This window comes from Lynx canadensis, chromosome C1, assembly GCF_007474595.2.
Source record: "Lynx canadensis isolate LIC74 chromosome C1, mLynCan4.pri.v2, whole genome shotgun sequence".
In the NCBI taxonomy this organism is placed as follows: Eukaryota; Metazoa; Chordata; class Mammalia; order Carnivora; family Felidae; genus Lynx; species Lynx canadensis.
In genome coordinates this window covers 75,032,490-75,056,088 of record NC_044310.1, presented here as the reverse complement: position 1 = coordinate 75,056,088, position 23,599 = coordinate 75,032,490, and the positions used below count along the sequence as shown (strand labels likewise).

The window sequence follows — 23,599 nt, the reverse complement described above, 5'->3', positions numbered from 1 at the left end:
TTTTGGCTCAGTTCACGGTCTCAGGGTCATTAGATCAAATCCCAAGACTGGTTTCACACTGAGTGTGGAGCCTGCTTAAGATTCTCTCTTTCTCCCTCTTCCTCTACCTCTCCCCACTGCTCATGTATGCTCTCTCTCTCTGAACAACAACAACAAAAGCATTTTGTCCAGTCTTTCTTTGATGAAATCTGAGTCATTCCTCAAGATCTAAAAGTAATGCCACCTCCTAAGGCCACCTAAAATCCTTCTGAATATAATGAATTGTTGCTGTTGTAGACAACCAAACAGTTCATCTGTAACACTACTTAACACCCACCACATCTTACTTTATGTTATATTTGTCCCCAAGATCCACCAAGAGTGAGAACTTTGATTTGCTCTTTAAAAATCCAATAGCAATGGGTCCTACATTTGAATTATATATACCAGTAAAATGTACCTCAAGTGAGGAAAAAAAATATTATCATCCAATTTTAATAATATCAAGGAAGGAAAATTTTAAAAGCACATCCAATTTCACCAAGGTCATATAAATATGGGTAAATTTTTGTACAATAATAGGAAGGACAATATATAAGTTTATACTGAAAGATAAATTTCCCATAAAAATATGATTGGTTAAAAAGAATGTTAGCATTACATTACACACGAAAGGAAAAAGGGGGATTTAAAATTTTCAATATGAAATTTTATTTTCTGATATTTACCAGTTTTGATTGCCATATCAGTGCTATATTTTGATAATTTAACACCAATTTAACTTTTGTTAGTTTAACAAGATTTTTGATATTGTATAAAAAGTGAATGCACAACCATCAGGGCCGTACTTAGCTTTTACCACTGTTATTGTCAAAGAGCCAATTTCACACAAATACAACGGTGAAGATAGAATTGACACTATTAATGTGTTTTTAAGCCATCCTGAAATTTCTGAAAATGTTTGTAGCATTCATTCGCCATACTTTTAAAATGTGATGTTGGTTACGACTTCTTTGCTTTACTTTTAATGAGAATTCATTGTTGACTTCGTATTTTTCTACTACTTTATTTAGAACCCCAAATTATATAAGCAAAAGGCCCCCACCCCCAATCTACCCACATGGTAGAAAAACAGAGAAAAAACTAACTGCAAGAATTGGAACAAAATACTTGTGATTATTTGGGGATGATAGTTTTGGGGGATATACACACACACACACACACACACACACGCTCACCATACGCGTATTTTTGTTATGAAAAGAATACTTTTTTTTTTAAGAATACTTATAATACTAACAAGAGTAGTTCTTTTAAAGTGGGGGAGGAAGAAAAGAGCACGTAAAAATTAAAGAACAAAACAACAAACAAAGCTGTCGCCTGACAAGGCTCCGCACGGAGAAAAGCTGCCGCGGGGCCGCCACTGCGCCCACATTCCTCCCGCGGGGGCCGGGGAGCCCACTGCGCAGGCGGCGCCTATAGGCTTCCAAACGCCGGCGCAGGAACCGCACGCACCTGCCGCGCCTCCCCTCACACGCGCGCTCTCCCGCCTCGGCAAAACAAGCGAAGACCCCCGCAGTCAGAACCCGAGGAAAAATGCTTTCGATTTCTGTCCTCCCCATCCCCACCCATGCCTGCATGGCTGTAATATCCGGCGGCTCTCCTGCTTCCAAAGGGAACAGTTTCCTGAGGAACCAGACGCTGGCGGAGCGCGCGAGGGGCGAGCGAGAGCTGCTGAGAACTTGTCCCCTGACCGCAGCGCCAGCGCCACGTAAGTTCGCTCCTAAACCCGGCTTTCCGCGCGCTTCGGCTACCAGACTAACAACACAGGCCCAGGCGCAGGCTCCGCGCCGCCCGCGGGAAGGCAGCGGGAGGCCGGCGCGGGGCGCTTCGCTCCCGCCACTCAGCGAGTGCGCGTCCACGCGGGCGCCTGGGGGGCGACGGCGCGCGCGCGCCGCCGTCCCGGGAGGCGCCGCTCCCCCTCGGGCGTCCCGGGGAGCCCGGCGCGGGAAAAGGACCCGTGCGGGCCGCCGTGGCTGCGGAAGGGGGGGCCGTAACCTTCCTCCGGCTGGCTGGCGGACAGACCCCCGACCCCTCCTCGCAGGGACGCCGGGTGGGGTCGCTCCCTCCGGGCAGCCCCTCCCTCCTCCGCTGTGTCCTGCCTGCCCCCTGCTGGGCGCCGGGGAAAACAGGCAGGCTGGGCCTTATCACCCCTACAGCTTCTATCCCAGAAGTTTGTCTCTTGCGCATGTTTGTGCTAGTCATATTTAATACATACCTACAGCAGAGATGTATGGAGTAATTCAGTCTCACTTACGCTAATCAATTGTTAAAAATAATTCTAAGGTTTAACACTGTTTCTTTTGCACTGTTTATAAATGTGTGTTCCATGCACAAACTGCATCAGAATATCTTATGGTATTTGTTGAAAATGTAGATTTTGGACATTTTTACCATTATTTCAGATGATTCTTATAGACAGTAACTTTTGGGAACTATTGACCATCTAACTCCTTCTGATAGAACTATCTCGTTCTATTTATTTAATTTGGATTTAAAATCATGTTAGCTTGGACATCTCAGTCCTGCTTTCTGTCGGTGTCCGCTTCACATTCACATTAACTCCTGGATGAGAGAAGTGTCACTGTGTCTGTCCAAAATGGTCCTTCACATGAATTTGGAATTCTACCTTTCCTATCTTCTCAGATACTTAGTTTTACTTACATAGGAGTTACAATATACCAGCTATGGATTTAGGTTGCCATAAATGTCATGAATTATTTAATACTCCCAATGGCCTGTGATGTAGTCACCATTAGTAGTCCAATCTTATGAGAATACTAGTAAAAAAGAAATAGGCACAAAGAGAGTAAGTATTTTTTTGGTGGTCCAGCAGCTCATAAAGAATGGATCCAATATTTGAACCCAGGCACTTAGGCTCTAAACACAATATATCATGGTGCCTCTCTTCAGTTGTCACTCTTGTTCCTGCTCTAATATTAGTTGTACTAGAGCTAATATTAGTTGTACTTCTCTGTCATCAATGCCTTTAGGCAGCTTTGTTTTATAAGCTAAAAGTCCATGATTATTTGTTGTGCAATTAATAATTTTTTGTTTACTGCAAGAAATAAATGGACAATGTCTAATTTCACAGAATATAGAGACAAAATAGAATGTTGAGAAGTATACAAAAAAGTATTCCTTATCCTGAAATTATGCTTAGTTGCTCTTTAATATTTCATTTAGTGTCTCAAATGAGGTAAGAGTTGTTGTTACATGTTGGCATTAGTCTGTCCCAGATGAGACAGGATTGTGTTTAAGTATTACACGTACTCACAATGATGGTACAGGAATGGTATGCATACCTCTCTCCTGAGCATGAGAGTGTCTTCTTCGTGTGCTCCAGGACAGCCTGAATGATTGTCAGAGAAACCCCACCTTGGACAGAGAGCTGGAAACAGTATGGAACACTATTGTTCAACACTGTCATAACAAAAATAAAGGGACAGTCAAAGCTCCATGACTAATCTCTGTCTCTTTGTCTCATGAAACACTCTACTCACTGAGAGGAAAATATTCAAACTTTCCCACATGTGGGACTCTGTCAGATCTGGACAGAACTTCAAACATCCACACTACTGGCTCGTTTCTCTGTAAGCCTATAAACAAAAATAAAACGTTATAAAGCCTAGAAATGTCCTTTTCTTCCAGTTAAATAAATCCTGGAACTATATCTTTCTCTAGTCACTATAAAGGTATTTTTGTTCTGCTTTAAGAGAGAGCTCCATTCTTTACTGTTCTCTCATGTCACTCCTCCTTCACTTGGACACCATCCTGTGCAGATGTCTATTATGGCACTTTTCTACTTATGCTGCAATAAGTGATTATTGCCTATCTTTTCCAAAATACCATAAGCTCTTGAGATATAATTACAGGAACTAGAATCTGAGCTAAAGTGATGTGTGCATGATCAATTATCCAGGAGATATCCTTGAAGGAAGGTGACCCAGAGTCCTTCCTCTTTTCTTCTTCTGCTGGATAGAAGGCACATGTGATGGTGAGTCAGCTTATACTATGAGGTGGCATTGTTAAAAGGCGGCTAAGCAGGGGTGCCTGGGTGACTCAGTAGGTTGAGCACCTGACTCTTGATTTCGGCTCAGGTCGTGATCTCCTGGTTGCGAGATCGAGCCCCCTGTTGGGTTCCATGCTGGGCATGGAGCCTGCTTGAGATTCTTTCTCTTCCTCTCTCTTTGCCCCTCCCCACCCCTAAAAAAAAAAAAGAAAGATGTAAAGATGGTTAAGCAAGAAATACAAGGAACCAGTGCCCCTGATGACTTTGTGAAGTATAATCTTAATCTTTGTACACTTGTGAGAAAGAGTAGTACACTTTGAGCTTTTTAAGCAATGGTTTTCTAGGACTTTTCTATCGCTCACAGGTGAATGAAAGGCTAGCTGATAAGATTCTAAGACACTTTGAAGGTTGGGACTCTATCTTACTCATTTTTATATCCCCAGCATTGAGCATGGCATCAGGTTTATCAAATATATAATGGATTAGATGTTTAGGTAATGAATTAGGTAATAAATTAGACTGGATATGAGATGAACTGAAGTTTCGTATGAGACACACACCCTGTAAATAGATGAGTTGGTCTGGAAATAGATCAGTGGCTTGATGATGACGCAGGAAAAACAGCGTCTGTTTAGATCATGCTGTCTGTTCAGAACGCTTACTCTTTCTCCATCAAGAAACTTAACATATTTTTTAAATGTATATTTGAGGAAGTTAATTCTGACAGGTAAGTTTTTGGAGTAGGTAGTACAGTGAGATTACTATTTACCTCCTACTTTTGCTACTGACTGACCATAAAGCCTCTACCAATCTTTTAGCTTAGGTATCTATAGTGTCATTACTTCATCTCATAAGAAAAGATAAAATTCTTTAAATTTCAGGGATTTTGTTTTTTTACCAAGGCTTTTCTTGCAGAGGGATTCATGAACAAGAATATTATTTTTAGAGAACTGAGTCATTGGAGACAAATAGTATGTTTGTGCCATCATTGATTTCACTAGGGATTATGGGTATGCCGGAGGAAGAGGTCTGTGATTTGCCAATTCCAGGCTGTATACTTTTCCCTTCGAAATGTACAAAAAGTATGAAGTAAATATGCATGTTCCTTGAATAACCACTAAAGATGACTTTGGAATCTTCCATTCCACTGAGAGGCTCTTCTGGGTTGCAGGTTACCATGGCAACTGAACCCATCATGATGGCACCCATTTGTCTAGTGGAAAACCAGGAAGAGCAGCTGAACCTGAATCCAGAAGCATTACAGATTCTTAATAAGATTGCTCAGCCTGTGGTGGTGGTGGGCATTGTAGGGCTGTATCGGACCGGAAAATCCTACCTGATGAACTGCCTGGCAGGACAGAACCATGGTGAGTGTTGTCTTGGGATGGGGCCCATTTGCTCGGAACCAGTGAGACTGCAGGTTGGCCTCTTCTGATATCATCTTAAGGAAAAGGCTGACTCTGCCCAGTGAAGAAAATTTGTAATATTTACCATCTAATTAACAACCTTGACCCCATCTGTCCATAAAACCTCTCTTCTCCAATAATGAAGAACCATTTTCCACACCCTATCAAAGACCAACCTCACTAGTCCCCTGGATTCCATCCACTCTTTTGCTCAGAAGTTCAGCCTCTGCTACTACTTTATTTCTTTCCCCTGCATCACTTCTGCCAAAACTATAATGTCATTCCAAGAAGCTTCAAATGTAGTTTAATATTTCCTGCTTTTTAAAGTTGAGGAAAGGAAGGAAGGGAAAAGGGAAAAATCTTTTTTATTCTGTATCTCCATAGAGCTACCATTTTATTTTTCTGCTCCATGTCATAACAGATTTTCATATGTTATAACCCCTTCTCTCTCTCTCTTTTTTTAGTTTTTACAAATATGTAAACTATAACACATACAAAAGAGTGCCTAAAATACAATGTACAATAAAGTAAATAAAGTGAACACTTATGTAATCGTGACTTGAGTAAAAAAATAAATCATTGTCAAAGGCACAAGTCATACGCTCTCATATTCTCACTAGCGCTAAACAATATTTTTATTTTCGTGATACTTCTTTCTTTACTTTTAAAAAATGGTTTTGTAGTCTATGTTTGCATTTTTAAAATTTTTTTAACGTTTTTATTTATTTTTGAGAGAGAGACAAAGCATGAGTAGGAAAAGGGCAGACAGAGAGGAAGACACAGAATCCGAGGCAGGCTCCAGGCTCTGAACTATCAGCACAGAGCCTGACACAGGGCTCGAGTTCACAAACCACAAGATGATGATCTGAGCCAAAGTCAGACACTTAACTGACTGAGCCACCCAGGCATTCTAGTCTATGTTTGCATTTCTAAAGCACGCTTTATCTTGGCTTGCTTTTAAAGTTGATATAAATAGAATTAAATTTTATGTATTCTCTGATGGCTTCTTTTGCTCAACAAGAATTTTATAAGATTTATCCATTTTTTAGCATGTAGCTGTATTTCCTTATCTCACTGCATTATAGTATCTTTTATCTTTTATGAACAGAGTTGTCTTAGATTTCTTATAATTTTATCCTGATACACATGTACACAGATTTCTTTTAAATAATATATCCTGAAGTGGAATCTCTGTATCAAAGAGTATGTGTTTCTTCAGGATTTCCAGATAATATCAATGGCTTTTTCAACTCTCTATTCAAGCTACATATTTATTAGCAGCAATTAAGAATTCCCACATCCTAAGAAAAATGTTTAACTTTTACTGTTGTGATAACTATTTGATTGTATGGCATGTGCCTCACTATAAATAAGGTTGAGCACCCTTTCACATATTATTTGCCATTTGTATTTCCTATTTTATTAAATGCCTACTCAAGTCTTTTTAAAAATTGTAATTGAGTTGTCTTTTTTAGTTCTTACTGGTTTTTAGGAGAATCTTCCTCTGGTCCCATTAGTCATTACTCATTTCTTTCTATGTAGACCAGGCAGCCAGTACATTCCAAATATCTTACCTTCTTTTTTGCTCAGCTTCACTAGGTGTTGAACCTCAGTCCACTAAACTCTAAGGATCCCCATACATCCATGTTGCTTTCCCCTCTTCTCTTTTAGGCTTCCCCCTGGGTTCCACAGTGAGGTCTACAACCAAGGGTATTTGGATGTGGTGTGTACCCCACCCCTCTAAGCTGAACCACACCCTGGTCCTTCTGGACACTGAGGGTCTAAGTAACTTGGAAAAGGTAAGGAAAAGTCATGAGGGAATCTGCTCTTGACTGTAATCCATTTGCTACCTCAATTCAAATTGTGTTACCTATTCCTACAAGCTATAAATCCAATTATGAATATGAGACTAAATTATTTTTCCCATGGAAAAAGTCCCCTTAATTCCTTGGTCAGCTCAAATATTTGGGTATATTAGAACAACATCTTCTTACTGTAACAGTTGGATAAACATACAGTTTAATAAATACTTAACCAAACAGCTGAATTTCAGGACTCTGTGCTAAGTACAACAGACACTACAGTAAGTAAGGCAAATGGCTAGAGCCTAGCTGGGGAGACAACATGTACACAATGTGACCAGTACAGGGTGCTATGCATAGATGTAGGCAGTAATCCAGTCATATGGCTTGGAGAAAGATTCCTAGAAGTAATGTCTAAACTGTAACCCGTGAGACCAGTGGAAACTACCAGTTCAAGTGTGTGGGAATGATGGAGTTAGAAGTAGGAGCTGTTAAATAGGGTTTTGGTAAAATAATTTATTTAAATCCTCTTCAGACAAAGCTTCAGCTACACCAGAAGCATTGATGAAGGGTTTTAGTTAAAGTCTCTACTTTTGGAGATTACCTCTTCTCTAACTTCTATAAAAGAATGACCTTGACCCACTGAAATTATTTTACCTGAGATAATCTTAGTATTTTGTTTTTAAATATTAAGTGAAACAAATTGTTTCTCCATTTTATTTTACATTATTCTGAGTCTGTATTCAAGTAGCAATGGTAAATACCTGTTTTCCATAATTGTGGGGAAAAAGTATTCAGAGTTTTTGTGCTCAGCTTTAAAGTTCTCGATAACTTCAGTATAAAACCAAAATGAAATATGCAGCCAAGAATTCTTTATCCAGCAAAGCTGTCATTCAGAATAGAAGGAGAGATAAAGGGTTTCCCCGACAAACAAAAACTAAAGAAGGATTTTGTGACCACTAAACCAACCCTGCAAGAAATTTTAAGGGGGACTCTGAGGGGAGAAAAAAAAAAAAAAGAAAAGAAGACCAAAGCAATAAAGACTACAAAGGACCAAAGAACATCACCAGAAACACCAATTCTATAGGTGTAACACAATGACACTAAATTCATATCTTTCAGTAATCACTCTGAATGTAAATGGACTAAATACTCCAATAAAAAGATACATGGTATCAGAATAGATTAAAAAACAAACAAACAAGATCCATCTATATGCTGCCAATAAGAGACTCATTTTTAGACCTAAAGACACCTGCAGATTGAAAGTGAGGGGATGGAGAGCCATCTATCATACTACTAGGTGTCAAAAGGAAGCTGGAATAGCCATCCTTATATCAAACAAACTAGATTTTAAAACAGAGACTATAACAAGAGATGAAGGGCATTATATCATAATTAAGGAGTGTATCCATCAAGAACATCTCACAATTGTAAATATTTATGCCCCCAAACTTGAGCACCCATTATATGTAAATCAATTAATTACAAACATAAAGAAACTCATTGATAATAATACAATAATAGTAGGGGAATTTAATACCCCACTTACAACAATGGACAGATACCTAAGCAGAAAATCAACAAGAAAACAGTGGCTTTGAATGACACACTGGATTGGACTGGATGACTGGATATATTCAGAACATTCCATCCTAAAGCAGCAGAATACACATTCTTCTCAAGTACACATGGAACATTCTCCAAAATAGATCACATACTGGGTCACAAATCAGCCCTCAATAGGTACAAAAAGATCAAAATCATACCATGCATATTTTCAGATCACAATGCCATGAAGCTTGAAGTCAACCACAAGTAAAAATTTGGAAAGCCCTTAAATACATGGAAGGTAAAAAACATCCTACTAGAGAATGAATGAGAACATTACAGTCCAAACCCTTTGGGATGCAATAAAGGCAGTCCTATAAGGAAAGTATACTGCAATTCAGGCCTATCTCAACAAGCAAGAAAGGTACCAAATATACAATTTTAACTTAAACCTAAAGAAGTTAGAAAAGAAACAGCAAATAAAGCCTAAATCCAGCAGAAAAAGGGAAATGTTAAAGATTAAAACAGAAATAAATGATACAGAAACGAAAGAATGCAGTATAACAGATCAATGAAACTAAGAGCTGGTTCTTTGAAAGAATAAACAAAATTGATAAACCTCTAGCCAGATTTCTCAACAAGAAAAGAGAGAGGATCCAAATAGATAAAATCACAAATGAAAGAGGAGAGATCACAACCAACACCACAGAAATACAATTATAAGAGAATACTTTGAAAAATTATATGTCAACAAACTGGGAAATCTGGAAGAAATGGACATACCTAGAAACTCACAAATTACCAAAACTAAAATAGGAAGGAATAGGAAATTTGAACAGACCCGTAACCAGAAAAGAAATTGAATCAGTTATCAAAAAGCTTCCAGGGGCGCCTGGATAGCTCAGTCGGTTGAGCGTCCGACTTCGGCCCAGGTCATGATCTCGTGGTCCGTGGGTTCGAGCCCCGCATCGGGCTCTGTACTGACAGCTCGGAGCCCGGAGCCTGTTTCAGATTCTGTGTCTCCCTCTCTCTCTGACCCTCCCCTGTTCATGCTCTGTCTCTCTCTGTCTCAAAAATAAATAAACATTAAAAAAAAATTTTTTTTTAAAAAAGCTCTGAAAAAACAAGAGTCCTGGGCCAGATGGCTTCCCAGGGGTATTCTATAAGACATTTAAAAAAGAGTTAATACAAAAGGATGTAATGAAGGGAGGGAGTAAGGGAGGGAAAGAGGGAGAAGAGTTAATACCTATTCTTCTCAAACTGTTCCAAAAAGTAGAACTGGAACAGAAACTTCCAGACTCATTCTGTGAAGCAGCATTACCTTAATTCCAAAACCAGACAAAGAGAATTGGAAGAATTACAGGCCAATATCCCTGATGAATATAGATGCAAAAATTCTCAATAAGATACTAGCAAATTGAATTTAACAGTACATTAAAAGAATTATTCACCACAGTCAAGTGGGATTTATTCCTGGGCTGAAGGGCTGGTTCAATATTTGTAAATCAATCAGTGTGATATACCACATTAATAAAATAAAGGATAAGAACCATATAGACCTATCAATAAATGTATAAAAAGCATTTGATAAAATAAAGCATCAATTCTTGATAAAACAAAAACTCAACAAAGTAGGTTTAGAGGGAACCTCAACATCATAAAGGCCATATATGAAAGAATGATCATCAATGGGGGAAAATTGAGAGCCTTTTACCTATAGTCAGGAACAAGACAAAGATGTCCACTCTCACCATTACTATTTAACATAGTTCTGTAAGTCTTAACCTCAGCAGTCAGAGAACAAAAATAACGAAGCACGAATAATGAAACACAGACAAATCAAGGAATCAGTCCCATTTACAATTGTACCAAAAGCAATAAAAAACCTAGGAATAAACCTAACTAAGGAGGTAAAAGTTCTGTACTTTGAAAAGTGTAGAAGACTTATGAAAGATATTGAAGAGGACACAAAGAAATGGAAAAACAATTCCATGCTCATGGATTAGAAGAAAAAACATTGTTAAAATGTCTACACAACTAAAAAAAAAAAAAGTCTACACTTCTCAAAGCAATCTACAGATTTAATGCAATTCCTATCAAAATAACACCAGCTTTCTTTGCAGAGCTAGATCAAACAATCCTAAAATTTGTATGGAACCACCAAGACCCTGAATAGCCAAAGTAATCCTGAAAAATTAAAAAACTGGAGGCATCACATTTCTGGATTTCAAGCTATATTACAAAGCTGTAGTCATCAAGACAGTACGATACTGGCACAAAAACAGACACATAGATCAATGGAACAGAATAGAAAATCCAGAAATGGACCCACAGCTATATAGTCAACTCATCTTTGACAAAGCAGAAAAGAATATCCAATGGAAAAAAAGACAGCCTCTTCAACAAATGGTGTTGGGGAAACTGAATGACAACATGCAGAAGAATGAAATTGGACCACTTTCCTACACTGTACACAAAAATAAGTTCAAAATAGATGAAAGATCTAAATGTGAGACAGGAAACCTTCAAAATCCTAGAGGAGAAAACAGGCAGCAACTTCTTTGACCTTGGCTGGAGCAACTTCTTACTAGACACATTACTGAAGGCAAGGGAAACAAAAGCAAACATGAACTCTTGGGACTTCATCAAATACAAAAGCTTCTACACAGCAAAGGAAACAATCAGCAAAACTAAAAGGCAACCTACGGAATGGGAGAAAATATTTGCACATGACATATCTGATAAAGTATCCAAAATACATGAAGAACTTATCAAACTCAACACCCAAGAAACAAACACCCCAGTTAAGAAATGGGCAGAAGACATGAATAGACACTTTTCCAAAGAAAACATCCAGATGGCTAACAGACACATGAAAAGATATGCAACAACACTCATCATTAGGGAAATACAAATCAAAAACACAGTGAGATGCCACCTCACACCTGACTGAATGACTAAAATTAACAACACAAGAAACAATGCCAGGTATTGGTGAGGATGCAGAGAAAGGGGAACCCTCTTGCACTGTTAGTGGGAATGCAAACTGGTGCAGCCATTCTGGAGAACAGTTTGGAGGTTCCTCAAAAAACTAAAAATAGAACTACCTCACAATCTAGCAATTGCACTATTATATGTTTACTGAAAGGATAAAGAAATACAGATTCAAAGGGGTACATGCACCCAGTGTTTATTGCAGCATTATCAACAATAGCCAAACAAGGGGGAAAGCCCACATGTCTACCGAAAGATGAATGGATAAAGAAGATGTGGTGTGTATATACAACAGAATATTACTTGGCCATCAAAAAAGGGAAATCTTCCCATTTGCAATGATGTGAATGGAGCTAGAATGTATTATGCTAAGGGAAATAAGTCAGTCCAAGAAAGACAAATATATGATTTCACTCATGTGGAATTTAAGAAACAAAACAGATGAAGGGAAGGGTGGGGAGAAAGAAGAAAGGTTAACCAACCAGAAGTCTTTTTTTTTTTAAATGTTTATTTATTTTTGAAAGAGAGAGCAACAGAGTGGGAGCTGTGGAGAGACAGAGAGAGAGAGAGAGAGAGAGAGAAAGAGACAGAATCTGAAGCAGGGTCCAGGATCTAGACAGATCCCAACACTGGGCTCAACCCACGAACTATGAGATCATGACCTGAACCAAAATCAGGTGCTTAACCAACTGAGCCTCCCAGGTGCCCCACAATCCACAAGAGACTCTTAATGGTAGAGAACAAATTGACGGTTGATGGAAAGAGGTGGATGGGGGATGAGCTAAATGGGCGATGTGCATTAAGAAGGGCACTTGGGATGAGCACTGGGTGTTGTATGTAAGTGATGAATCACTGAATTTTACTTCTGAAACCAAAATTCTACTGTATGTTAACTAACTAAAATATATTTTAAAAAGAAAAAAGAAAATGCAAACAAATAAAAAAGCCAAAATGATTTTCCTGAGATTTCAATAGATTGTTTTTTGGCTCAAGTCCTGCTTTAAAAAAAAAATCTAAATTTGATTAGTTTTAGGGATAATGAAATAAGGACTTGAAGAAATAATTTTCCCAAAAATATGAAAAAGTGTTCTAGTCTTCAAGATCAAGTCTGGTAAGCATAGAATGCAGATACTGCATTTGTACAAGGCAACAAAGTATACCATACTGTAAACTGATGGCAGCAGAACCAATGGCTAATGCTAGAATTGTGGAGTGATTTGAGATATCTGACCCTGTTTTCTTGGTCTTCAGAGAACTTCAGGTCTTGCCCTGAATCTTAATTTTAGCTTTGTCTTCCATATCTGCACCCCTACTCATTGTTTCAGTCAAACAGAAGTTACTTTGTAACAGTTTTTCAGGATCTGCACTTTCTAATAATTCTGTCTTGGCAAGCTGCATGATCCCTTCAAATCTACATGTCCACATTCTATCAACTCTTTGAAGTGCACCAGATTTCATCATATATCCATCATATCCCTGGCAGATATGCTCTGAAGTTGTACAATACTTGTTTCCATGCGAGAGATTGTAATCTCGGTTACATTTATATGTTGACATGTTTATCTGTCCCTTCATAAAGTCATCTTGAGTTCAGGGAATCTCATGTGGATCTTTTCATCCATACAGCCAAATGCAGTGTCTGGCATTTGTAGGTGCCTAAAGAGTAGTTGTTGAACAACATTTGTGTTGCAAATACAGACAACATGAAGAAAAATTTGTTAGAGGAATAATTGCTCACATTGTATACCTACTATCTTCTAGGCACTGCATTAAACATCCTACACATATTGACCATGTCATTCACTTCTTTTAATAGCTTAGGATACTGAGGCTCTGAGAGGGGATTGTATTAATACTCAAAATGAGGTTGAATTTATGATGGTCTTCAAAACTTGTATTCTTTGCCATACTGTTCAGCAATATATAGTGACAAAATAATGAATGAAAAGCTGAATGAATGAAAAATGAATTAATGAATAAAGAGCAGCCTTCTAAGTCCCTTGTCCAATGTGCTTTTCAGGAAGACCCTAAGAATGACTCATGGATCTTTGCCCTGACTGTGCTTCTGAGCAGCACCTTGATCTACAACAGCATGGGCACCATCAACAGCCAGGCCCTGGAGCAGCTGCAGTATCCTTCCAGGGACCAAACAACCAAGTTTTATTGAGTTTACAGGAATGGCAACTGAGACTGTCCTCTTTCTGTGACTTAATTGTCATGGTTGAAGAAGGGGGTGAGGGGACACCGAGAACAAAAATCAGTGTTTATAGAATGTATTTCTATCTGAGATCTGGAAATTGTGGTGTAAAGTACTTTTTCCTTAGCTGAGTTCCCACAGCTATATGACTGAACTAACGCAGCTGGTCAGGGCAAAGTCCTCCTCAGACTACACTGGGGTAGAGGACTCTGCCAAGTTTGTGAGTTTCTTTCCAGACTTTATTTGGGCTTTACGAGATTTCACATTGGAGATGAAGATAAATGGATACTCCGTAACTGAAGATGAGTACCTGGAGGATGCCTTGAAGCTGCTTCCAGGTCTCAGAGTATGGCTTAAATGGTAGAAGGTTTTTTTACTGGGTGGGATCAGCTGAGTCCTGTCAATCAGCATTTGACATATATGTTTATTTGAATTTGGATTGAAGCCAGTGCTAATGGTGATTGGGTTTTGTGGGTTATTATTACTTTAAAATCTCCAGCAATTGAAGCTTAAGGTCACTAAAGAAATTTAGGGCCCCGTTTTGGATCAGATAACTTAATGCTAATTAATGCCATGAAAAAAGATCTCCAGATTGCAATCAGTGCTATAACTTCTTGAGGCCCACATATTTCTGTAGCTTGTTAAGTGTTCTTCCTGTTCTTTCTTTAAAAAAAAATCAGATTGGAAGTTGCTAGACAAAATCACAATGAAATTAATTACCTTATTTTTGAAATATAATAGTAATAGTAATATGGTAATTGGAATAGTAAAATAGTAAGTATATTTTAATAGTAAAATATATTTTACTAGTACCTAGAGAGTTATATTCTTCACAGAAAGGGTATTTTCCACACTAACAGGTCCAGAAAAAAATGTTGACGTACCTTTCCAGTAAAACTGAGTCCTTCATGTCACCTTTCTTATAACATCATCCTTTTCATTTTGTAGCCTTACACAATATGCTATTTTAATATTATGAATTTGTCACATTATATTTAGCAGAGTGGATAATAGAAGGCATCTATAGGGAGTATCTATTTTTATTTTTTCATTACTTTATTCTTTATTAAACAGCTGATATGTGCCATAGAGTTGCTCTTAATTGTTCTATGAAGTCTAAATTAATCTGACATAGGGAAATGATGAGGTCTCAAATTACATTGAGATTAATGTATACTTTAGAGATTTCAGTTACAGGACTCTCTAAACATATTTGCGGTATGATCTGATTTTGGCTTATGCTTATAAAAGTTTTCTTTACTGACATGGGTATCATCTGTTTCCTTCCTCACATTTCCCCAGCAAAATGTTATCCGTTTGTTCTGGCATCACTTCAAGGCCCATGTTTCTTTTCTTTTCTTTTCTTTTCTTTTCTTTTCTTTTCTTTTCTTTTCTCTTTTTTCTTTTTTTCTTTTTTTTTTTTGGTGTTTATTTATTTTTGAGAGTGAGCGAGCAGGGGAGGGGCGGAGAGAGAGGAGGACAAAGAATCTGAACTGGACTCCGCACTGACAGAAGAGAGCCTCCTGCGGGGTTTGAGCTCATGAACTGTGAGATCATGACCTGAGCTGAAGTCAGATGCTCAACCAACCGAGCCACCCAGGTGTCCCAAGGCCTATTATTTCATTTTTGCCATGGAAATAATAAGATCAGAAAAGTACCTCTGACCTTTTTTTTTCTTTTTTTTTAATTGAAGTATAGTTGACACATATTGTTACAGGTGTAGAGCATAGTGATATGACAACTCTATACATTATGCTATGCTCATGACAAGAGTAGCTACCATCTATCACCATACAATACTATTACAGTGCCATTGACAATATTCCCTCTGCTGCGTCTTTCATCCCCATGACTTCTTCATTCCATAACATGAAGCCTGTACCTCCTACTCCCCTTCACCCATTTTGCTCATTCCCCTACCCCCACCCTTTCTGCAACCACCAGTTTGTTCTCTATATTTATGGACCTCAGACTCTTCTTTTCTTAATCACTAAACATGTATTCAGTATTTAATCCATGGGACTCCATAAAAATGCTAAGGAAACTATCCTAAGGTTCTTCTCTTGGGCTGAATGCCTCTCTTTCCTCTCCTGAAGTATTCCCTTGACTCTTAACTCTGTTCAAGGAATTTTCCTTAACTTTGGTATGTTAGCCCAAGATTGATTTGTAAAACACATGATTAGAATAAAGGAGATTTACAGTCATAAGAGCTGCAGTGATGCAAAGATTCCTGGAAATGAAGTCCTCACCCCCTTACCTGGAGACTGCCTTTCAGTGATCACCTTTTTTCCACCTTTGCAGGCACAAATCCCAAAATCCAAAATTCCAACATGTCCAGAGAGTGTATCAGACAGTTCTTTCCAAAACGGAAGTGCTTCATCTTTGACCGGCCTACAAATGACAAAAATCTCTTAGCCCATATTGAGAACGTGCCAGAAGACCAGCTGGACAGTAGTTTCCGGGAGCAATCAAACAAATTCCGTACCTATGTTTTCACTCATACAAAGACCAAGACCCTACGAGAGGGAATCATTGTCACTGGGAACCGTGAGTCACCTTTGTCCCACAGCATGTCTCTGTATCAGTGTGCGTGGTGGAGCTTTGAGTATACTCTGACTTTGGCAGTAATTTTGTTGACATCTGTTTGTCAGATGTCAACTGACTATGGAGAAGCAGATATTCAGGCCATGAAAAGTATCCGTACATGTTTCTTAATTAGTCTCCCTATGTGAGGGTTTGCTGAGACTTAATATATCTCAGAACCTTAATTCACTAGTTATAAAAAGGCAAGATGGAGTTAAAGAGAGGACATCTGTAGATTGAGAAATCCTATAGGATATCTTCTGGTCTTTAAGGATATAGTAGATGTTTTGTAAACTTACATGAGTCATATCATAAATAGGAAGCTATAAATTCCTTTAAGCCTGTTGAGGTAGAAGATTATGTATAATCTTATATGCAGGGCATGCATGCTTCATGGGTATGTGACTTAGGTAGTTTCATGTGGAGATGGGCTCATACTCTGACTCTGTTTTATTTTGTTTTGTTTAAGTTTATTTATTTATTTTGAGAGAGAGTATTCCAGGCTGTCAGTGCAGAATCCGATGTGGGGCTTCAGCTTAAACCATGAGATCATGATCTGAGTGGAAATCAAGAGTCAGTTGCTTAACCAGCTGAACCACCCAGACATCTGTCTATTGCTGTTTTGAATTCTTGATCATTTTCAACTAGGAGCCCACATTTTTATTTTGTCCTGGGCCACACAAATTATGTATCTGGTCTTGTTTGTATACACTACTTCACCTATATAACCTATTTCTTTTTATTCTCATTGAATGGGAAACTATTTTTCCAGTGACCCATGAGCATATTTGTTGTAACTGGTAATTTAAATTATAATATGAAGAAATGGAGAACAATAAAAGAAAGAACAGGAAAACAGTAATGTTGTTAGAAAGGAATAGGTTCCCAAAGAAGAAAATAAAGTTTCCTTCTAAATAAGGTGGGGTTTTTGTGATCTCTGAATGATGCTCCATAAAAACTGGAAGCCAATGATTAAGACCTCGCTATTTATCCTCAAATTTCCTGCCTTATTCAGGGCTGGGGACTCTGTTGAAAGCCTATGTGGATGCCATCAAGACGGGAGAAGTTCCTTGCTTGGAGAACGTGGTGACAGCTCTTGCCCAGCGTGAGAACTCAGTGGCCGTGCAGAAGGCAGCCGACCACTACAGCGAGCAGATGGCCCAACGAGTGAGCTTCCCCACAGACATGCTCCAGGAGCTGCTGGATGTGCATACAGACTGCGAGAGGGAAGCCATTGCAGTCTTCATGGAGCATTCCTTTAAGGATGACAAGCAGGAGTTCCAGAAAAATCTCATGGTAATTGTCTTATAGTAAAAACCTCATGGTAATTTATCACTCCTGATTTCTCCCCTTCTGAAATGATGCTTAGAGCCTATATTTTTGATTAAATAGCTCATCTCTACAATGATAGAAGGAGCCTGGATTGTTGTGAGACAGGGCTTTACAGGGCTACAGTTCACCCTTTTACTGTAATGTAGGCAGTTCATTAATTTTCTATTGCTGCATTAAAAATTGCCATGAATTCACCAGTTTAAAACAACAAATATGAATAAGCTCACCAATCTGTAGGTCAGAAGTCTGGTGTGGAATGGTCCTGTGCTCTGTTCATGGTATCACAGGCTAAGAACAAGGTGTCAACAGGACTGAGTTCTCATCTGCAGGCCTCTGAGGAGCCTCCAGTTCATTAAGGTTGTTGGTGTATCCAATCCCTTGGATTGCAATTTACAAGTTCAAAGAAAAAAGTTCTGTTTTTATATCTTCACATACTAGAATCCTATTGGAAGAATTCATTAAGGATTCCAAACTCTCTTCAGAGTATTCTTCAGTCAGCACTGGGGGGTTGATTTTCTTTGTACACAAAATCCATTTGTAGCAACCCAAATCCTCTGAGGAAGTGCTACTTCTGGCCACAAATCAACTTTCTATTGTTTATTATTGATGGTTGGGTCACTGTTAATCATACTACAGTAGAAGGAAAATTGGAGTTTATGTCTTCCAACACCATCATTTTGTAGATGATAAGCTTAAATCCAAGGGAGTTAAGGGGCTTTCCCCAAGTAACACAGAATTGATTAGAACTAGGACTAAAAGTCTTTTGACTTCTGGTCCATTCCATGTTCCGGTCTACTCTTAGGTGATCAGAATGCTTTTTCTAAGAGGATGACATTGGACTTCCCCTTCTAACAGCTTCTTTCTATTGGATTTCTCCCCCATTTCTCTGGCAGGACATGATAGAAAAAAAGAAGAAAGATTTCTTGCTGCAGAATGAATACACATCTGTTAAATATTCCCAGGCAAAGCTTCAGCAACTTACAGAGCCCCTGATGAAAAGCATCTCAACAGGAACTTTCTGTGTTCCTGGAGGACACAGTCTCTACTTAGAAGCAAAGAACAAGGTTGAATGGGACTATAACCTAGTGCCCAGGAAAGGGGTTAAGGTAAGGAATAAAGAGGGAGGGATAGCTGTCAGAACCGTAGAGTCAAAGGGTGTTTGTTGCTTTTTCTGAAAATCTAAGATCATAGCACCATTTTTATGGAGAAAGCAGAGCAGGGCAATATCTCCACACTTTTAGTTTTTATCCGCAATTAGTTATATGTTGTTGAAGGAACCGGAAATATATTTGCAATATTTCGGGAATTCTGGGTTAAAGAGAACAACTTTTCTTTATCAAACAATGTGGCCATTTCTTTGCTAAGTATAGAGGATACAAAGAGTAAACACAACCTTTGTTCTCAAGATGATGATATTACCTGAAATGAAGACAAAAAATTGGGCAAATATATAATTATCATACTTTGATGAGCAGATAGTAAAATAATGGTAATGATTATTGATGATAACAATCATTATGATATTGGCTGATGGGGCCCCTGTGTGGCTCAGTAGGTGAGTGTCCAATTCTTGATTTCAGCTCAGGTCATAATCTCATGGTCATAAAATTGAGCCCTGAATTGGGCTCCATGCTGGGCGTGGAGCCTGCATAAGATTCTCTCTCTCTCCCTGTCCGTCTGTCCCTCCCCTGCTCATTTGCATTCTCTCTCTCTCTCTCTCTCTCTCTCTCTCAAAAAATACTAGTAGACATGTTCAGCACCCCCTTACTATGCCATGCATATAGTAAATAACCTATAATCAGGTATTTTGGTTGGATTGTCAATTTAATGCTCAGAATATTATTATAACTTAGATACTATAGTTATGCAGTTGAGAAATGCAATACACAGAGAAGTAAAAAGTTGCCCAGAGTCATACTACCAGCAAGGGGAGAGCTGGTAGGGCCGCTTAGAGTAATTGGCCATCCTCCAAACTGGAAAGGTAGCTTAGCAAAGCACTCTGAAAGAGCAATAGGAGTTACAGGATGAAGTATCCATAAATGTTATCCTAGTTAAGAAAGGGTAGATGAGCATCCTGGCAGAAAATAGACTGAGCAAATGTTTGAGAAAACAGGAGTCCCTGTTTATATACACACTGAAGTCTGCTGGGCGGCACCTGGGGTGGATAGTGGAAAGCTTCACTGGAAAGAAGGATGGAGGGCTGCAAAGGAGGCTGCAGTGGAAGGTTTCAGGTCTCACAGAAGAACTCAGAATTTATATTGGAGGCATAGAAGGAAAGTTAGTGAGGGATATCTACGCAAGTGAAAAATTTACAAGGCCAGATTTGTGACTTTGTAGAACAATAATTTCCCCCAAAAGACACGATGTGTGCTGCATGTCATGTCTCTTCTCCTTGTTTCCTCAGGCAAATGAAGTTCTCCAGCACTTCTTACAGTCCCAAGTGGCAATAGAGAAATCCATCCTGCAGGGAGACAAAGCCCTCACCTGTCAAGAGAAGGCACTCGCAGGTACAGGTGCAGGGCTGAGCTCATAGCAGAGTGGGTGGGTTGCTGCCCTACCTCCAGACAGAAATGAGGGCAAAACCTGCATGAAACAAAGAGCTTCCTCTCCTACTGTGGAACGACACTGCTAAATACACATATAACAGTCAGAGTTGTCTTTTTATATCAGGCAGACAAGGAGGGCCATCTCCATTGTATTCTGAAATGTGCTCTTGGTGACCCACATAATTTGGGGGCTTCTCAGCTTCCTTTTCAAAGTCAGTTTGGTATCTGTGCTAAGGAGAGTAGAATCAGACCTGACTGTTGCTTTCTTCTCTAAAACATTCGTGGAACAGCTGAGCGGGCTAAGAAGGAGGCAGCTGAGAAGGAGCAGGAGCTTCTAACTCAGAAACACAAGGAGCAGCTGCAAAAAATGGAGGCTCAAGAGAGAGGCTTCAGGGAAAACATAGCCCAACTGAGAGAGAAGTTGGAGAGGGAAAGAGAAAGCCTTCAGAGAGAACAGGAAAAAATGCTGATGCACAAGCTGAAGGTAAGCCTTGCACAGAGCTGGGCAGTGCTCCATGGACAGTGCCCTGGTTCCTGAAGAAGGGGAGAGCCAAACTATTAAAAATCATGATCCCAGGGAGAATCATAAAAGACATACGATTCATTAAAACCTCAGATCTTTCTGGACCCTGCTGGGGCTCTTAAATCCACAAATTCCAAAGGCTTATGTAGTTAGAGAATTTGTAGTATGCAATTAACATCCCTAAGGGTGCTGGGCTGCTGTTTGTGGTGATTGTTAGGATGGTTTCATTGGACCCAAATTAAATAAGGCCCTAGTCTGCTCGTCCTTAGGATTCTTGGTTCAGCCATCAAACAGACCTAAAAGAACTCCAGCTTATCTTAAAGGTATCAGAAAGACTTGAAATACAGGATTCTGAAAGCTCTAAAATTTGCTGCATTTGTTTCCAGATCTGTGTGAGTCATCCGACAGAGCACAGAGGAAAAGTAATTCTTCGACTCAGTCTGATGCTTGACAGCCAGTGTTCTAGAGGGGATCAGCACTTCCCATTTTTGTTAGACGTGTGTGTTCATGCTTCCTTGGTGGAACTGAGAAATAGAATTAATCCTACATCCCCCTGAAGGACATCCTCACTGCTGGAACTAAGAGGATAGTTCTTAGGTCTGATCTAGCCTGACCCCACCCCACTCTTGGTGAGATGGTGCTGAGGGAATTGTGGGAAGGTGTAAACCATGGATACTCCCACTCTCCAGGATCGACTCATCAAAGAGCACTCTCGGGTGATAGTGCAGTAGACATGGTTCTTCAGTGCTGAAACTGTTAGACTCAAAACCTTTGCTTTTGATAATAGAGGATTTTCAGAAGTGAACTCCTTCTTTTTTATAGGTCCAAGAAGAACTTCGTAATGAGGGATTTGAAAAGAAATCTGAGAAGTTGCGTAGAGAGATACAGCTACTAAAAAAAGAGATTGTGGCAAATAAAGATAAATATTTGTTGGGTCAATGGATTATTGATGTGACTGATGGAGTATTCAGTAAAGAAACGCCGGATCATAGTGAGTTACCTGGTTTGGGGATGAAGATTCTCAGCTCATAATGACATAGGTTCAGAATTCCTTTTAGGGATTCATAAAATGAGGGTTTTTGTGATGCTGTGACTTATTTTGGAAGCACGTGTCATATTAGTTTCTTTTAACAAAAGTTTAAAGATCAACAGTGATTAATGATTACTAAGGCCTGACATACAAAAGACATACTTCATTTTGATCAAATAAAAGAAATGGTAAACAAGATTGTTAAAAGATAAACGTAGGGGGCCTGGGTGGCTCAGTGGGTTGAGAGTCTGACTTTGGCTCAGGTCATGAACTTGTGGTCCGTGAATTCGAGCCCTGCATCAGGCTCTGTGCTGACAGCTCGGATACTGGAGTCCGCTTTGGATTCTGTGTCTCCCTCTCTCTGCTCCTCCTCCACTCATCCTCCCTCCCTCCCTCTCTCTCTCTCTCTCTCTGTCGAAAATAAATTTTAAAAAAATAATAATTTAATAAAAGATAAATGTAAGGAAAAGCTGAATTTGCAATTGCAGCACAACAGATGAGATACTGCAGAATAAAATCATCAGACCTGACCATTGCTTTCTTCTCTCTCTAAACCATTCGTGGAACAGCTGAGCGGGCTAAGAAGCAGGCAACTGAGAAGGAGCAGGAGCTGCTAACTCAGAAACACAAAGAGCAGCCACAAAAAATGGAGTCTCAAGAGAGAAGCTTCAGGGAAAACATACCCCAAATGAGAGAGAAGTTGGAGAAGGAAATAGAAAGCCTTCTGAGAGAGCAGGAAAAAGTGCTGATGCACAAGCTGAAGGTAAGCCTTGCACAGAGCTGGGCAGTGCTCCATGGACAGTGCTCTGGTTCCTGAGGAAGGGGAGAGCCAATACTAATAGAAATCAAGATCCCAGAGAGAATCATAAAAAGTATATAATTCATTAAACCTCAAATCCTTCTGGATCCTGCTGAGGTCCTTAAATCCACACAACTCCAACACTTTCTGTAGTGATAGTCTTTTTTTTTTTTTTTTAATATTTATTTATTTTTAAGAGAGAGACAGAACTCCAGTAGGGTGGAGAAGGGAGGGGAGGCAGAGAGAGACACACACACACAGAATCTGAAGCAGGCTCCAGTCTCTGAGCTGTCAGCCCAGAGTGCAACGTGGGGCTCGAACTCATGAACCACAAGATCATGACCTGAGCCAAAGGTGGATGCTTAACTGACTGAACCACCCAGGTGCCCCTCTAGTGTTCGTCTTTGAAATGAACAAATAACATCCGCAGATTGGTAGGTTGCTGTTTGTAGTGACTACAGCATGTTCTCTTAATGCTTGGATTGGGTAGGACCTCAATACTATAGTCTTTAGGATATTAGTGTAACCATCAGATACATCTAAAATACATCTACTGGGTTCTGAAAGTATCAGATTATTCCTGATATGAAATATAGAATTCTGAAAGCCCTATAACTTGCTGTATTTGTTTCCAGATCTGTGTGTTACTCTATAAAGCCCAAGGGAATAGTCTTCCTTATTCCAGTATGCAGCTTGATAGCCTGTTTCTGCACAGTGTTAGCAATTCTCATTTTTTGTAGATGGTTTTGGCCATCATACCTCAAGCAGAACTGAGAATTAGTTAG

At 39.3% G+C, this 23,599-nt stretch overlaps 1 protein-coding gene across 2 annotated transcripts in view; it reads left to right on the top strand.

The window, feature by feature from the left end:
- The first annotated feature begins 1,476 nt into the window (after positions 1 to 1,476).
- Positions 1,477 to 23,599, top strand: part of LOC115520621 (guanylate-binding protein 4-like) — a 37,315-nt gene continuing 15,192 nt past the window's right edge. The window contains exons 1-12 of one of the 2 annotated variants that reach the window (XM_030325159.1): positions 1,481 to 1,750; positions 5,223 to 5,418; positions 7,129 to 7,256; positions 13,825 to 13,934; positions 14,143 to 14,339; positions 16,303 to 16,548; positions 17,600 to 17,880; positions 18,810 to 19,022; positions 20,321 to 20,423; positions 20,753 to 20,946; positions 21,808 to 21,976; positions 22,585 to 22,778. In XM_030325159.1, the coding sequence (XP_030181019.1) occupies positions 5,229 to 5,418; positions 7,129 to 7,256; positions 13,825 to 13,934; positions 14,143 to 14,339; positions 16,303 to 16,548; positions 17,600 to 17,880; positions 18,810 to 19,022; positions 20,321 to 20,423; positions 20,753 to 20,946; positions 21,808 to 21,976; positions 22,585 to 22,778 (2,025 nt within the window). In that variant the 5' untranslated portion in view covers positions 1,481 to 1,750; positions 5,223 to 5,228. Of the gene's footprint in view, positions 1,751 to 5,222; positions 5,419 to 7,128; positions 7,257 to 13,824; positions 13,935 to 14,142; positions 14,340 to 16,302; positions 16,549 to 17,599; positions 17,881 to 18,809; positions 19,023 to 20,320; positions 20,424 to 20,752; positions 20,947 to 21,807; positions 21,977 to 22,584; positions 22,779 to 23,599 lie in introns of both variants that reach the window. The other variant, XM_030325160.1, reaches the window with a different exon arrangement.